This window comes from Phyllopteryx taeniolatus, chromosome 16, assembly GCF_024500385.1.
Source record: "Phyllopteryx taeniolatus isolate TA_2022b chromosome 16, UOR_Ptae_1.2, whole genome shotgun sequence".
Lineage (NCBI taxonomy): Eukaryota > Metazoa > Chordata > Actinopteri > Syngnathiformes > Syngnathidae > Phyllopteryx > Phyllopteryx taeniolatus.
In genome coordinates, this window is record NC_084517.1 from 12,731,764 (window position 1) to 12,747,889 (window position 16,126).

The window sequence follows — 16,126 nt, forward strand, 5'->3', positions numbered from 1 at the left end:
GTTTTAAAGTGACAAATTTGGTCGAATTACCTTAAATTATATGTTATTAATAATTATATCCATCCATGTGAAGATCATGTTAATTATTTTATTATCAATGCTTATCAACAATTTAACAAGGTAGGAAACAGATTTATGTGTCAATATGCAACACTTCTATAAATCTTTGCGTGTGTTTATATTCTCAAATGACCACTGCTACAACATTGCTAGGAAATTACAATGTCCCAGCATTTGTGAGCTACCTTTAGAACAGGCCTGTGGGCGACTCATGTGGTCCTTGCGAGCTACTTCGTGCCCGTGGGCACCATGTTGGTGACCCCTGGTTATACTAGTGTTGACATGAATAAATGGGGGGAAAAAAATATTTTCAAAAGTAACTTTCACTGTTTCTTCATTATATACTGTATTTATCTTTAAGGAGATGTTCTGATTGAGATTGCTGAGAGCCAAAAGAAACTCACCATGGAGCTCGAGGGAGTAGTAAGTTACATCATCACTCATTTCTCTTTCACATAGTTTTTGAGTGAATTGGAAAAAATATATTGCGAGCATTTTATTGCATTTATTTTTTATTGTTCACATTCACTTTGCGTTTTCCTAGTTCCAATGGTTCACTGAAGACATTCTTCAGGAGATGGACAATAATGTTAGACTGGACAAAGATTACATATCAGTGAGTGAGGCTCATGCAGAGGCAAAGTCGGAAATTAAGATAAGAAGAGATAAGGAAGTCCCTGTCTTGCAATTTTGGGATTGTGATTATAGTGAAGTACCTGATTAGAACTCTGTGCCTCACAGGGCAGCAGAAAAGAATATGAGATGAGTGTCCACAATCAGGCAGCAACTATGGACAGACAGCTAAGGCGTGGTGCTGCACAGGTTTGTAACTCAACACTGTTCTACATGTAGCCTACAGTATGTGGTTATGGTATACAATGAAACCATGGGGGATACGCTGTTTCTTTGTCACTCCCAGTTGAAGTTTACTTTAAATTAGACCCAAACAACAAAATTTTATTAAACGTTGCATATTTAAACACCAAAATGTTCAACCAAACCTTATAAGTCTGTCTAACAAAGGTTGACTAGCTAGAAACTGGAAACACTACAGAGTTGGAGAAACAGTATTAGAACTGCTACTAGTTCAGAGTACTAGATAGTAGAAACACTGAAAATCCACTAGATTAATGCTAACACAGATTATGATGGTCACTTCGTATTCACACCACTGCATAGATGGACTAAAGGAAATTAGCATACAACATATTATGTTAAACCTTACATATACAAATACTCTAATCCCTAATTGTTTAATTAATTCATAAAGTGTATTCCAGTGTTTTGATCTTTATTGTGTATGAGGTATGCAGTATTTACAGATAACCATGCATACCCTTAGGATGGTGCTGAGAATTTGCTGTTCCTCCGGGAAAGGCATAGCGAGGCTCTAAAGGAGCAAGAGAGAAGATATCGCTTCCTGGCTGAGAAACACTGTGGCCTCATCCAGTCCATGTCCCGCCTCATGAATAAGGTAAATATCTTCCTTCAGAATAGCATTAATGAATACACTATTTTATGGCTTGTACTATGGGGTTAATGGCAGCTGGCACAGAATGGGTTACGATCATCATGTAACTCATTAGAGTGACTGTCATGAAGAATATAACAGAGACACGCTCAAAAGAGAATTCTCAATAATGTCTAATGATTGTGTCAGCGATTATTAGTCTCTGTGGGGAAATTCGCCTTCTTTATAATGAGGGTCAACCACAGAGCAGGAGATTAGAATATGATAGCGATTCAGAATCCGTAGCATGGAGGTGCCTGTTTTCGACTTCCTCCTCTTTCTTTCATCTCTTCACAGACAGTCAAGCTGAGAACTCAGGTCGGAAACTTCTGCATTCCAATATAGCTAATACAGAACTAACTACATTTGAATGTCTTTGACTTTTCACGTTTATGATTGTCTTGAGAGGTTGTGTCAAGGCTGGGCAAATATGTAGGACACATCTAGTGAAATGGCCATTTAAACTTACATTTCCTTCAGAACTAATGTAAAATCTCCTTTTTTCATTATTCATCTTTAAATATTATTAACTTGATTATGAGGGTGCAAAAAAGCTCATCGATCATTAGGGGGATATACAAAATATTCAATTTCACTAGGTCGTTTTTTTTAAAATTGTAAATGTAATCTAGTGCCTTTGTAGCCATGTGAAATAATTGTATCTCAAGTCAACTCATATGTGGGGAAACTGCTAATGCCTCAAAGGGCACAGGCAATAAGCGAGCATTAATTACCCTCATCCACAGGTTGCTGAGGTCATGTTTCACATGCAATTATACTTGTCAACTCTTTCGAAATCTGTGTTCTTCATGCAAATGTGTACACGCACTGTTCTCATTCTGGGTTTGTGTGTGTTATGATGTAGAATGGAGGTTCTCTCCAGCAGAAGACTGACTCCTGGAGAGAGGAGGTAAATGCCACCAGAAGATCGGATGCCATACGGCCACCTGGCCTGGATATCAATGTGAGTTCATGGCGGAGCTGATACGAGTCAGCTTCACAGAGTTTTCATGAAAGGCTGGGGATGCATTACATGTGGGCAGTATTATTTTGTTTCTAAGAGCGGATCTGAGGGAAGCTCTATTTAAACAGGTTGGGTCTGTATCTCATTCTTGCAATGACTGTTAGAGAGGAAAGTACTGTATTAGTTTATTTTTGCTGCCAGAGTGCCCTCTGGTGGCTTGAGTTGTAGTCCTGGCATGGTGAGAAACTCAGATTCTTTGGAATAAATAAAACGATATGTATCTTATCTTGAAGCATTTAAATGATGACTGATCATAATAATTTTATGGGCAATGTGTTGACTTTGATTTTCTATTTTTGGCTATGCAGGCACGGATAAAACATGAGAACTGGAAGAAGAGAGAAGAGCAGCCTCTCGGCAAAATACCATCAAGAGGTAAGAAAATCATTTGAGAACAGGAATTTGTAATTCTTTGAAGAAAATAAGACGACTCCTCAGTATATTCTTGTTAATTCTCCCTTTTTAGAAATAAGGAAATGAAACAATTCCGTTGTCTGTTTGGAATGAATGAGAAATGTAGATGCAACAGGTTGACATCAGAAACAGAGCCAGTGTAGACACCAATTTTAACTCATGTCCTTCAACAAATATCATCACCAGTGTTGCTTGATTCTTGATTCTTGATCTTTCCAGCCCCGTCCCCCCAGGGAAGCATATACCGCTCTACGGCTGAATCAGTGGGGGGTGCAGGAAGGTCCTTGAGGGCCCGGGCGGCCCATCAGCCTGTTGGCTCCAATCCAACACTGCTGCACTTTGCCAGGGGAGAGATGATCACTGTGCTGGTCCAGCAGCCAAAAAACGGCTGGCTGTATGGCCGTGCAGCTGGCAACAATTCACGGTGAGTTCTTTTCTGTGTGCAAATTAATTGATCGTTTATTGAACATATGAACAAATAACAAATAAGTTATTTATAATATTTGTTAATTTTAAACATATTTTGTGGAGTGACTGTGTGTGTCTCGTCAGGTTTTGTTAACATCATCAGCCACAACAATAACATAAGTTCTTTCTCAATGTATTTTCAGTCAGGGATGGTTCCCGGCCTCCTATGTAGAAGAAGTGGATGACCTTCCTATGCAAGATGACTTGGGGTAAACAAACATTTGCAGAAAAAAGCAAAATAGAATGCATAATTCTTCAGTTAAAAAAAAACAACAAGAGATTTTGTGGCTCATGGAAAGGTTTCCAATTAGAATTCATGTTCCGTCCTCCTCATCTGCAGGGAACTTCAGCCTCATTAGCCTCAGTCAAATGGGAATCTTTTCTTAATCATTTGGAGAGTGTCAGATGTACCATCTTTGATCTGTCCATATCAGTCCATTACAAGTTGAAACGTGACTGGAAGTAATAAAACTTTGAGGATAATCAAGGGCATCAGTAAATGCTAAAACTATATTGTTCTTACATAGAGGGAGCCCCTGGAACTGTTTTTAGTACAGCTGATGTATAGTTGATGTATATAATAGTTGATGGATCATAACATTCTGAATTAGGAGAATCTGTAACCACAACCCTGACTAAGAGTTCCTTTCACACAGACTAATTATGTCGCTTTCCCCAGGCTGTCCCAATTGATTTTATTGGACCAATAATCAGGGCTGGAATAATGATATGAGCCGTTTCAGATATTTGGGTGACCCAGCGCCTTCAGGAATGCCACTATGGGTTTTTAGCTTAAACATGGTTCATTCACTGTGGACACCTGTCATACCCAGGTGTTCTACTTAATTGTAGATCAAGTACGGGAACTACCTGCGCACTTTTTACACTCTTTTTGCAGTACTGTTGAAATTAGGCAGTTTTGAGGGCTCAACCCTCTCTCTTGCATGTGAATCACTGCTCACCCCAGCCTCTCTACTGTACCAATGAGATTACAGTTTTGCGTTACCATGACACCCAGGGGTAGTGCTAGAAAATGTGAAGTTCACCCAAACCCCATTAAGACACTAAAAGCATCATTTGGATTATTACTTGTGGAGTTGGAACTTCATCACCAAGCTGCCGATTAATGTGCAGATCTGGGCATGTGGCACATGTAGACTTTTTAGACTTAGTTTTGGACAGTTGTTAATTTTGTGACAACTGTAATCTTGCAACTTTGTGGGAACAGTTTGGGGAAGGTCATTTTCTGTTCCACTGTGCCCCAGTGCACAAAGCAACGTTCATGAAGGAGTTTGGTGTGGAAGAATAGACCAACTTCTGCATCAGGATGAATGCAGACTAATTTAGTCTTCTTAGAAGAGTGGAACCAAGCCAACTCCATAATTTCTTCTGTTTTCATCTCCTGTAGATGTAAAGGCTAGGTAACCCATTACTTTTTTTTTTTTTTTAATCCCTTGTAGGTTAAGTGTTTCCAACACACATTGTTGTGGTGAAATCCTCCTCAAACTTGTGAACTATTGAACGTTAACATGTGGAAAGAGAAACGTGTCAAATAAACTTGTATTATTGTGTTTTTATTTAACATGCGTGTCTTTTCTGTAGTTTCGCTATCTGGGGAAGAAGCAACAGCATTGTGAGTAGCCGCTTGGACACACCAGGAACAAACACGCCACCTCCGCCACCTCTGGTATCGCAGTCCTCACAAAACTACTCTCAGATGCAAACGGGCACAGCTGACAGGGGGACAGAGTCTCATCCAGAAAAAAAGGTAGCACAATCTAACAGTTCTTATTGATCGGTTTGAGTGAATCAACTTTGATGGCTTTACATACAGTATTTAAATTTTTTTCAGAAGAAGGCCATGCTAATACTAATGCATAAATACTGGGCGGCTGTGGCTCAGTAGGTAGAGCGGGTCGTCTAGTGACCAAAGGGTAGCTGGTTCGAATACCAGCTCCGACTGTCTGCGTGTGTTGTGTTCTTGTGAAAGTGTTCTTGGGAAAGACACCGAACCCTAATTTGCTCCCAGTGGACCTGGCAGCGCCTTGCATGGCAGCAGTCACTCATTAGTGAATGAATGGGTGAATGTGGGGCTTTGTAAACCACTTTGGGCACTGTGATAGTGTAGATAAAGTGCTATATAAATGGAGTCCATTTACCATTTAAAAAAATAAATCACAAATGAATTAATTCTCTTGTGAATCATCTAATATGAACCAAATTCTTACATTGGAATTAACCCAAATTATATTTTACATAATTTTACTCCCAGTTATTTTTTTAAAATCTAACCAAAGCAAGGATGAACAAAGAGAAAATGAGTGATTATATACTCTGTATATAAAGTGCAGTGGTGGGGCGTGCATTTGTTACATGAGCCTTCAATGGGGATTTACCTGACTTCATCCACCTCTTAAAAAAATACTACTACTATTATGTTGCAATTGTAGAAACCATCAATAAGGTAATATAACAACATGTGACTGTGGACTCTGGAGCCGTTCAGAATCAATATGCATCTAATAACTTGACAAAAACAAAACTTTAACTTGAATACATCATACTCACCTAAGGTGCTGATTATCAACTGTATTAATATGTGCAGATTTTGCTAGTCCAGCTGTAACAAGTTTTGCTCCAGCCAATCAAAAGACAGAAAAATGCTGAAGTTTTTGTGGGCAGGGTATCCGACCCTGTGAGGCAAATTTGAAATCTGAATGGTTAAAGAAACACTTGCATTGCTAATATTGTTTGAGTTACATGGGCTAGCACTACTGATTGCAAAGGCCATGGGCATATTAAATTGACATGGTGGCAACTTCGAGCCTTAAGTCTGGTTGAACAAAATGACGAACATCCACATACATGTACTTGAAGCAGTGCAGCCAAGAGAAACACTACAAAATGGCAAAAAATAGACGGTAGGGAATAAATTAATAAGATTTCATGGAAATAAGTATTATAATTTAAGATGTAAATGTAGTTCAGTGTTTATGATAGTGTTAAGGCCAACAGAGAGGGCCTTGCTGGCCTTGATGACCAAACACAGGTAAAGCCTTTTGTTGCAATGTACCTCTCTCTCCAGCAGGGGCACTGTGGCAAGGTGCTGTTCTCCATGTCACCTCATCCCGCTTTCTGGTGGATGCAAGGCGGAAGCTCCAGCTGCTGACAGTGTATGAGTGAGGAAGTTTGTGTGCGTGTGTGAGTGTGTGTGTTTGTGCGTGTGTGCGTTTGGGTCAGTGCGTGGGGACCCGCTATCGTGCTGGCACACAGTAAATTGTACAGTTATACAAGTTGCACCAAAAATACAATTCTGTTGTGTTTTTGGAAACCAAAGTTGGTTTAATAGTATATTTATCGGTGCATGGTTTGCAGTATCCACCACTTTTCTGATCTGAATTTGCTTTGTCCTATTTGAGTTGCGTGTATATGTGCACTTTTGTGTGCTCGACACACAACACTTGCATGAGCAGTGTGAAGGAGAATGGAGCGGACCGGTCAAGTGGGCAATGATGGAAACTGGCTGAAATTTTTCGAGTGCAAGTGCAACTTCATTCACTCATTGAGACCATTCTCCTGTTTTTTTTCTGCAGCGATCCCAGGCACACAGCTCAAAACCAGAACTCTTCCCGAGGTAAGTAAAAATGTCCCCAGAGGCTATGAGATTTTACTAAGGTGGGTGTACATGTTCTTCACCAGATAAAATAATCATACATAAATCTTGATACTGATCTCAATGGCGCTTTACCGCCTTTAATGATTTAAATTTGTTTTGTAGTCTTAAAATAATTTCAGTTAGGGCAATATAACTTTATTGCTTCATCTTCAGGTAAAAGACGAAATTATGCTTGTGGATAAAGTAATGAATTCCCCTTTTCTGCTGATTTAACCATTCTCCTTCTCTCTATCTTGAAGGGGCACAAACCCATTTGCAACAGTTAAGTTGAAACCTACATCCACCAATGACAGGTCAGCGCCTCGTCTTTTTCGCTAATGTCATTTTATTTACAAAATAATGAATTATGTTTGATGATTCTCCATTCTTGATGTTGTTTCTTTTGCACCTGTTGATGTTGTTTCTTTTGCACCTGTTTCTTTTTGCCATATTGTTCAATCTACAATCTGTTGAGATTTTTATGTTGGCATTCTAGTTTTCTGGTGAGCAAAAATGGTCTTGATTAGTCATTATCCAAGTTCCTTTCATGGGATGCTTAAATAGTACTAGAATTCTGTCTCCGGCACTGTACTTAAATGTTTTAATTATTAAGTAATAATGGATAAATATGAACCAATCCTGCGGATCAAAACTACATCACCGCTGTCCTAGCAACAAGTTTAGATATACAGGAAGTCCTCGATTTACGAACGAGTTCCGTTCCTACGCTGGCGACGTAACCCGAATTTCCGCGTAAGTCGCATTTCACCGTTAAAGTCGAAATTTGCGTCGAAATACTTCTGTTACAGGTATTGTCCCACATGATTGTGACAGCAAGCTCAGCGTGTGCGGGTGTGTGCTTCAATGTGTGAGTGAGACGGGACTGTGAAGGACGAAGGAGTGCACGCAGGTGCGAGTGTGTACAGTGGCAAGTGTAGTGACGGCGACCGGGAAAGAGTAGCGATTACTGGAGGACCCGTTGACGTTGAATGTGCAGAAGAGCTAATAAAGCCATTAAGGCAGCAAATCGGTACTTTGTGCCTTTATTGTTGCCACCACCCAGCTCAGCTGTGCAACGAGAGAAGGGAGTTAACCCCGAGGAGGACAACCTCGGCCCTGGAGAAGGCCCTGGAGAAGGCATCTCCCCTGCGTCTCCCGACTGCCTCAGGTGACCGTAGCAGGAAAGGTTAACACTTCGTATTAAGTAACTCAAATACATTAAAATAAAAAAATAAGATGCTATACTTACCATTACTGCTGAGAGTATGAAAAAAGGAGGGCAAAAAAGGCAAAGATACTCCTGGCACACAAACACAGACAAGCACTATGCACTAGCTAAGCAGAAACACTATGGTGCTGGGGACAAAATGGCGGACGAGCCACGGGCGTCGTAAAGTCGAAACGTCATAGGTCGAGTACGTAGTAACTCGAGGACTTCCTGTACGTCTTGGGGGAGTACAGTATTTAACAGTTACACACAACACTTGCAATCACTTTTCCCAATCTTACAAATTTCTGGGTTTTTGTTTTGTTTGTAGTGAGCATTTGTCGTTGAAATGGAAGGCCTTCAAATATAAGTTTTTACAAATTCAGTCTCTTTGCTTGATGTCAAGTAGCTTTCAGTTTTTTTGTTTTTTTTGTTTTCTTTAATGTGTTCAATACCATTGCACTATGGCTCTGCTTTGGGTTTCTTCACCAGTCTGTATATGTTCTCAACCAATTAGTAATTGGACAAATAAAACTGTGCGAAAAGTTAATGAAAGTTGTGAGACATCTGTTGCCATCTTAAATATCTCCACAGATGGGAATTTAAAAGTGGAGCGTAATAATTACATCATTTTTGTACAATGGAATATATTAACAACTGTGGCTTAGTCATTATGAGAATGAAGTGTTACTATTTCCCAATAAATGGTGCTCATTGAAGAGCCATTTAAACATTTGCATGTTAAATCATTTTGTCTTGTCTTCCTCCTGTGATGCAACAATGTGAATCAAACAGTTTCTCTGCTCGTCGCCTCTATATGACTGGACTCTCCGTTTATTTGCTCAGGCAGTAAATTGGCCTACAAAAGAAGATCCCACATTGCCTGTTTGGCTGTTCCATTGGGGATACTTAACCCAAATTGAACCTCAGTGTGTGTGCTAATGGCTTCAAAGTATGGTTCTGTTAAATTAGCCCAGCACCTCTGGTATATTCGATAATATTATGGGTTTGTTTTTATGTGATGCCCTTCTCAAGTTCTTTGAAGTGCATCGCTTTATACTTTATGAGGTTGCTGTCAACTTGTTTTTCAGTTGCTCTGTTTGAGGAAATAGTGCAAAAACCACTCACTTCGATTGATTCTGCAAACAGAAGAGTCACAGGGAGTTATTGTCGAGGCGTTTTCATCTTCATTTTAGTCATATTTATTTTCATTCACAGCTTAACCGCTTTCTTCTCGTGGCATGACAGTAATACATCTCATTACTGGCTGGATAAGAGATAGCTGAATAGAATGTTGATTTGGGAGGGGGGGCAGCACTGGCTGAGAAAATTAAAATGATAAGTTAGAGGATGAAGCACAGAGGGAAAATAGGTTATCTCGCTTACAATCTCTTCACATTACTACTTTGCTTTATAATGCAAGGTCTAGTCCTGCAGGCATGTTTTATTGTCTATACATAAGCACAAACAAGAACAGTTTGTATAAAAAGGATAAGATGGGATGAATGCATGTGACTGTGGGGCATTATTTAAGTGTGTGCGTGAGTGAGTGAGTGTGTGAGTGTGTGTGTGTGTTGTGTGTTGGATGTTTATTGTGCTGTCAAAGGGATGGGGAAATGGGGTCAGGATGCAGTGATGGTCAGGAGGTCTTCAAAAGTCAGTCTTCACAGGTGACTATTCTTTCACAAGGGCAGTAAACTCTACAAGAGAAGAAAAAAACTAGTCAGAGCATCTTGATCATTACATGTCATTACGTCAACATTTTCTGAAAATGCCTTCTACCGTATCGCCTTTAAATTCAAATGCCTCTAAGGTCATAAAAAATTGTAATATGACACACAATTATGAGAAACTACTACAAAGAAACTACTATTAATGACATCACATGAGACCATGAGATGTTGGAGGATTGGCTCTCTGAGCGTGGTTTACATATCTTTTCCAAAAGAAGGGCGATCCTCAACCCTCATGGGTGTTAAGAGAAGAAGAACGTGAGGAGAAGACAAGAATATATGTATATAGTTATGTGATGTAAGCTTACTACTATACATCTCTATTCACCATTGTTGATAGGTTTCTTTTTGTTTTTTACAATTTGCTGTGCTAAACTTTACACTTGTGTGATATTCAACAATTTTAAAAAGTGGAATGCTCAGGCTCATCTTTTCCAAAATTACCGCACTTTCTCAGAATGTCTTCCTCAGTTAAGATTGAATGCAGTCTTACTAACAGCAGTGTATAAGCAATTTTAAAGGTGTATGACAGTTTCGTAGCTACTACAATTGGACTCTAGAAACCATCCATCCATCCATCCAGCCATTTTCTGACCCGCTTCTCCTCACCAGGGTCGCGGGCGTGCTGGAGCCTATCCCAGCTGTCATCGGGCAGGAGGCGGGGTACACCCTGAACTGGTTGCCAGCCAATCACAGGGCACATACAAACAAACAACCATTCGCACTCACAGTCACACCTACGGGCAATTTAGAGTCTCCAATTAACCTACCATGCATGTTTTGGGGATGTGGGAGGAATTCCGGAGTGCCCGGAGAAAACCCACGCAGGCACAGGGAGAACATGCAAACTCCACACAGGCGGGGATTGAACCCGGGTCCTCAGAACTGTGAGGCTGACGCTCTAACCAGTTGTCCACCGTGCCGCCCTCTAGAAACCACTATCTCTGTGACAGATTCTGTTGTGAGGTTCCACTATATTTATAGCATAATTCTTCTCATAATTCTCATAAGTCTTCATGTGACCTAGTCTACTGTTGTTTACCGTCAATGCCGATCTTGCCGTCTCCATCCTTGTCGGCTGCATGTAAAAAATTTTTTGTTTCCTTATCTGTCAGGTCCCTTCCATCTTTGGCAAAGCCCTTCAGGACGAATCTGACCAGATTAAAAAAAAAGAGAATGAACATGTTTATATTGTTGTACCATATAATGGTGTTTAGGATTTGTTTGTGGAACATTGTGCATCATTGTTCATGTTTCTCTTACTTGAGCTCCTCCTCCTCTATATAGCCACTGTTGTCAGCATCCAGCACCGTGAAGACCTTCTTCACATCGTCAGAAGACTTGTTCTTCAGGCCAATTATCTCAAAAAACCTCTTATGGTCAAAAGAGTCAGCCACTGCACACACAAACACATTGATGCAAAGAAAGACCATTCACAAAAAGTTCATAGAATTACCAAAGTTTCAGAAAAATAAACTCTACATGACCTTGACTTACGGTAATATGAAAATAATTCCCTGTAGGAACTAAAAACTAAAAAAATAAAAATCTTTATCGCAGCTGACGTAAGCTTCAGTTTAAACAAATCTTCACTGTGATATACCTGCAAATCCATCTAGTGCTTTCTTGATGTTGTCAGCGTTGAGGATGCTGTTCATCGCCATTTTGACTGTTGGGGACAGTGGTTGAAAAAAGAAAAAGGGACAGGAGGTGAGAGAGGAGGGGACGACGTTAAAATGAAGGTCATGAAGGAGTGGGGGATGGACATTGTTATACTGTATTACACTTGTGACACTATTGGAATGGAGCAGGAAACCATTACTTATGCGCTAGAGGTGATGAATAGTGGAATGAATTAATGACTGACAAACACAAAGAAAGGCACCGAAGCAGGAATGTTTTTTATTTGTGGTTTATTGAGTAAAAGCATGAAAATATCAAGTACAATGAAGCAGTCAAGGGACAAGGCACAGATGGCAGTCAGCTCCATTTATACGAGTATAACATTTTATTTGTGCCGTATCATAGAGCGACTGCAGATGAAAGCAGGGCGGAGGGCAGGAGGCCAAGCCAGCAGGGATTGAACAGACCATCTGAGTCTTCAGCTGTCTCTGAAATACCAAATGAGACGTATTGTGCAAAAGTCAACACTGGTTTTTTTGTTTTGATGACCTTTTAAGCAGCAGACATTTTGACATATTCATGCTGTAAATAGTAGAACAGCAATTTAGCAGAATTATGCATAAAATATGAAACCAACGTTGACTAAACTTTACAGATGATTGGAACATATGGCAAAGGGGGAAACATTACAATTTCTGTGAGAATCTGGAAAAATGTGTGGGTATGGGAATTTATTTTAACTGCTTCAGTCACTATCAACGCAACTGTATACCTCCATTAGGACACCACTCATCTATTTGTCATCATGAGCCAGAAAGTAGACTGCTAATACAACACCCAATGATTTCTTTTTTATTTTTGTCAACAGATTGGCCATGCTGGAGGTCTGACATCTATACTGCAGGGTCAAATTCTACTTATATTGTAAGTGGTGATGATAGAATTGCCAAAACAACAAATCTAATGTTGCGTAAGACTGTATTCATAAGGGTATTACCATTTATTGGCAAAATGCAGGCTTACACTTAATTTTAAAAGTTGTGGTGAACCCATCTAAACATGGTGTTATGGTCTTTAATTGTACAGTCAATATTTGAATGGCCCATTGTGTTATTGGTCACTATCGTTAGTGATTGGAGGCGGAGTCGAATAAAATTTGAATACATTTAAAAGACCCAGTGAGAAATTAGTTCATGTATTTGTCTAGAGTTTATAGTAGCATTTACCCGACACGATCTTTTCAGCGCTTAGCTTAGAAAGGTGACCTCCATTTCATGTGCTTTTGTGTGTTTCCTCCATTTTGATCCCAGCAGGTGAAATATGAGCTTCTTGAGGTATGTACAAGTGCTATCTGCTTCTGTGACACAGGGCTGCACACTTGGATCAATAGTGAACAGCACTTAACTTGTGTGGCCACACGTTCAATCTTTTCTTATTACCAGCACAACCTCCTTTTGTGACCTACAGCACAAAGGTCCCTGGGGGGGAAAAGAAACAACTCACTCTAAAATGAAGAGAAGATTGACCTGATTAGATAACTTAAGCCACTGAGTTCTCAGCAGAAATGGCTAAAGTCAATTGTTATTTATTTACAGTAATAGGACTGCATAAAGACCCATTATGGTCCAGCTGTTGAGTGTTTCTGCACATAAATGACAGTTTAAATTCAGAACAAGACTTGCATTTTTACAAGCTGTGACCTTTGAAATAATGATATAAGGGTGAGTAAAAACTGTTTTTATATAAGGAAATGACCAGAATGTTGAGTTTTTGTAGATTATTGCATATTAGTGCTTGAGAACTGTAGTGTGACATCATAACATTACACAGTACATTTACATGACTTAAAGAAAATCAACTGAAAACCAGTTTTTAAAATGCATATTAACACCTTAATCTGACTGTGTTCGACTGTTTAAAAGTTGGATTAACACACACAGACTGTTCGATTGGAAACCATTTCTTTTTTCATGTACACTATGCATCAGAGCTGACTCTGTTGAGGAAAGATCGCTTACTTTACATAAATTCCCAAGAGATGACGACAAAGTTGGGTGGCGGTCGAGTTTGGACCGACAAGTAAATAAATGTATGTTACACTACATCAGATTAAAGTCAATCTTTTAAAGTATATCGATAACACTGGTAAACAAATATCTTCCATTGGGCCTCTCATTGCCCTGATTAAAGCCCTAAATTTAAGTATTTTAGTGAGTAAGAAGACTGTCCGTATCAAGCACAGAGTGTATCTGTTTCATCAAACTTTGTTTAGTCAAGTAAAACTGCGCTTACATAAAGATTAGGCAATTTCATAGATATTGTAATTGATGAGTACATTTCAAATAATGGGACGTACAGCAGAGAGCTTGTTTTCAAATAAGTCAAGGCAAATCCTCAGAACGTATTTAATCCACCTCTATGGTGTTTTGCCTAAAAAAAATAAAAAATTCAGTATAAATAATTTTAACAGTATATTTTGATTACAAATTCAAACGTATTTTGCTCTCATATTATCACAAAGCCAGAATTTGTTTCCTAACACCATAGTGTAATATTGTCAAATGACTGTGTCATTGTTAATCAATCCCCCTGGATGTGTATGTGTAGACTATAAATAGATCCAGAAGGCCATTATTTCTTGAACCCCAGAAATAATTTATTTGATCATGAAGCTACTTTGAATTGCATAATATCTGCATAATTGATCCTCAAATGACCTGATCCAATGTAATGAAAGCTAACTGTAATGCCTACTGATGCTGATAGGGAAGAACACACAGACAACTCCACACAGACATACAGTTCAAAGAATACAAATACATCACAAAAAGTGAGTCGATGAGTCAAGAAAAGTGTAGAGGCCTGTGGGCCATGTGGCTGTTATCGCCACTGTCCTCTCCCTAAACCTCTAGCAGGTACAGTGCACGATAGCTTAACCTCACACACCTCTTGGCAATGACAATGTGTGTGTGTGTGTGTGTGTGTTTCTGTATTTCCCTATCTGTACTGAATTTTGTCTTGGATATGGTAACTTATATAATAATGCACAATTTTTTTCCCCCCCCCATCTTTACCAAATGCACTGCAGATGTCAAAGTTTATACAATTTATGTGCAAATGCGTTAATTTAGGGTTAGGTGTCAAAAATATATAATATATTAATTTTTATTCTAGTAAATAACTAAAATACAAACAAAAAACCTTAAACAATAGCCTCCACTCCCAATTTGTCTTAGAGTCATGCAGCAAGTGCAAACCTGAACAGACTAATCACATCCAAACCAATATAATGCTCATATAGTGCTTTGGCTATCTTATTACAAAAGCGCTTCACATCTACTTAATAGGTTACTTACTGTATTTATTACAGGATGATTAGGAATCTTGTAAAGAATCGGACAGCCATTGAGGATTTAAGGTGGAAATCATGCAATTTTAAGTGTGAAAAATAGCCACGCCTATAGCTTCTTTATTGGGCCATACCTCACCCCTTCATGAAGTTTGCGTGTCACTTCATTCCTAATATAATGTAAGTAATAAAAACAGCAAATTCAACCCAATTTAGCAAAAGTGAAAACAAACAAAAAGATGCTGGTATTCACCCCACAATAAATATCTACACAATTTTAAAAAGTATTATCTTGTAACTGTGCAGTCCTCCCATGTGACACACATTCCCCTACGTTAAGATTTACAGTCTAATAAAGTTAACATTTATGAGATTAATTTGCAAAACAAACATAATGAAAGCAACACGGGTGTCGAGACCATTTGACATATTTGCATGTAATATTAGCACACAAAATAAATTATTATTTATTATTTCAATCACTCATTGTAAGCTGTGTAATAAGTCATATTTCGTTATGAGTGTCCATCTCATTAACTTTATTTATTGAAATATTCTTCTGTGCGTGAATATTCATGGTGGAATACAGTACATGCATGAACGCATGTAACATTTTTATTTTCATCTATTTTTATTCATTAAACCTGTATTCATTCATAAATTCATGGATTCATTCTCATGGGCAAATCAACAAGTTTGAGTGCATCAGCATTTTGACAAAGTTTGGTTACCCCAAAGCACAACTGTAAAAGCGCAGTCAATCTCATTAAGTGTATTTAAAATTTGACCTTGAAATAAATCACAAGTAAGCCGTGGGACACTACTGCCTCTCATTTTGCAAGCAAACGGTTGCTATCGGAAAGTAATTACTGAGTTGAGATACTGTCTTTGTATCTAAATTTGATCTCATTCTAAGGAAGAGCCAGTTTAGGGAGTTAAATAACATCCTTGCTCTTTTATTTTGATTAATCTATTTACTTCCTTTTTTTATCTAGCGCTGCATTTTAGTACAAAGAGACACCATCTATCACTAAATTGGATAACAGATTAATCAGTTTGTTACCTGATCGGAGGATGATAAAC

The 16,126-nt window shown here is 38.8% G+C and overlaps 2 protein-coding genes across 4 annotated transcripts in view; one reads left to right on the top strand and one right to left on the bottom strand.

The window, feature by feature from the left end:
* baiap2l2a (BAR/IMD domain containing adaptor protein 2 like 2a) overlaps nucleotides 1–9,073 on the top strand; it is a 47,736-nt gene extending 38,663 nt beyond the window's left edge. For all 3 annotated transcript variants that reach the window (XM_061749869.1, XM_061749868.1, XM_061749870.1), the window contains 11 exons: nucleotides 422–483; nucleotides 605–676; nucleotides 802–882; nucleotides 1,403–1,534; nucleotides 2,436–2,534; nucleotides 2,903–2,969; nucleotides 3,228–3,432; nucleotides 3,620–3,685; nucleotides 5,079–5,244; nucleotides 7,070–7,110; nucleotides 7,392–9,073. In XM_061749869.1, the coding sequence (XP_061605853.1) occupies nucleotides 422–483; nucleotides 605–676; nucleotides 802–882; nucleotides 1,403–1,534; nucleotides 2,436–2,534; nucleotides 2,903–2,969; nucleotides 3,228–3,432; nucleotides 3,620–3,685; nucleotides 5,079–5,244; nucleotides 7,070–7,110; nucleotides 7,392–7,470 (1,070 nt within the window). In that variant the 3' untranslated portion in view covers nucleotides 7,471–9,073. The remainder of the gene's footprint in view (nucleotides 1–421; nucleotides 484–604; nucleotides 677–801; nucleotides 883–1,402; nucleotides 1,535–2,435; nucleotides 2,535–2,902; nucleotides 2,970–3,227; nucleotides 3,433–3,619; nucleotides 3,686–5,078; nucleotides 5,245–7,069; nucleotides 7,111–7,391) is intronic.
* Nucleotides 9,074–9,524: 451 nt separating this feature from the next.
* pvalb6 (parvalbumin 6) overlaps nucleotides 9,525–16,126 on the bottom strand; it is a 37,236-nt gene continuing 30,634 nt past the window's right edge. Inside the window, exons 2-5 of the mRNA XM_061749874.1 lie at nucleotides 11,675–11,740; nucleotides 11,335–11,467; nucleotides 11,114–11,223; nucleotides 9,525–10,038 (exon numbers count right to left, since the gene is read on the bottom strand). Coding sequence (XP_061605858.1) covers nucleotides 10,013–10,038; nucleotides 11,114–11,223; nucleotides 11,335–11,467; nucleotides 11,675–11,735 — 330 coding nt within the window. The 5' untranslated portion in view covers nucleotides 11,736–11,740 and the 3' untranslated portion in view covers nucleotides 9,525–10,012. The remainder of the gene's footprint in view (nucleotides 10,039–11,113; nucleotides 11,224–11,334; nucleotides 11,468–11,674; nucleotides 11,741–16,126) is intronic.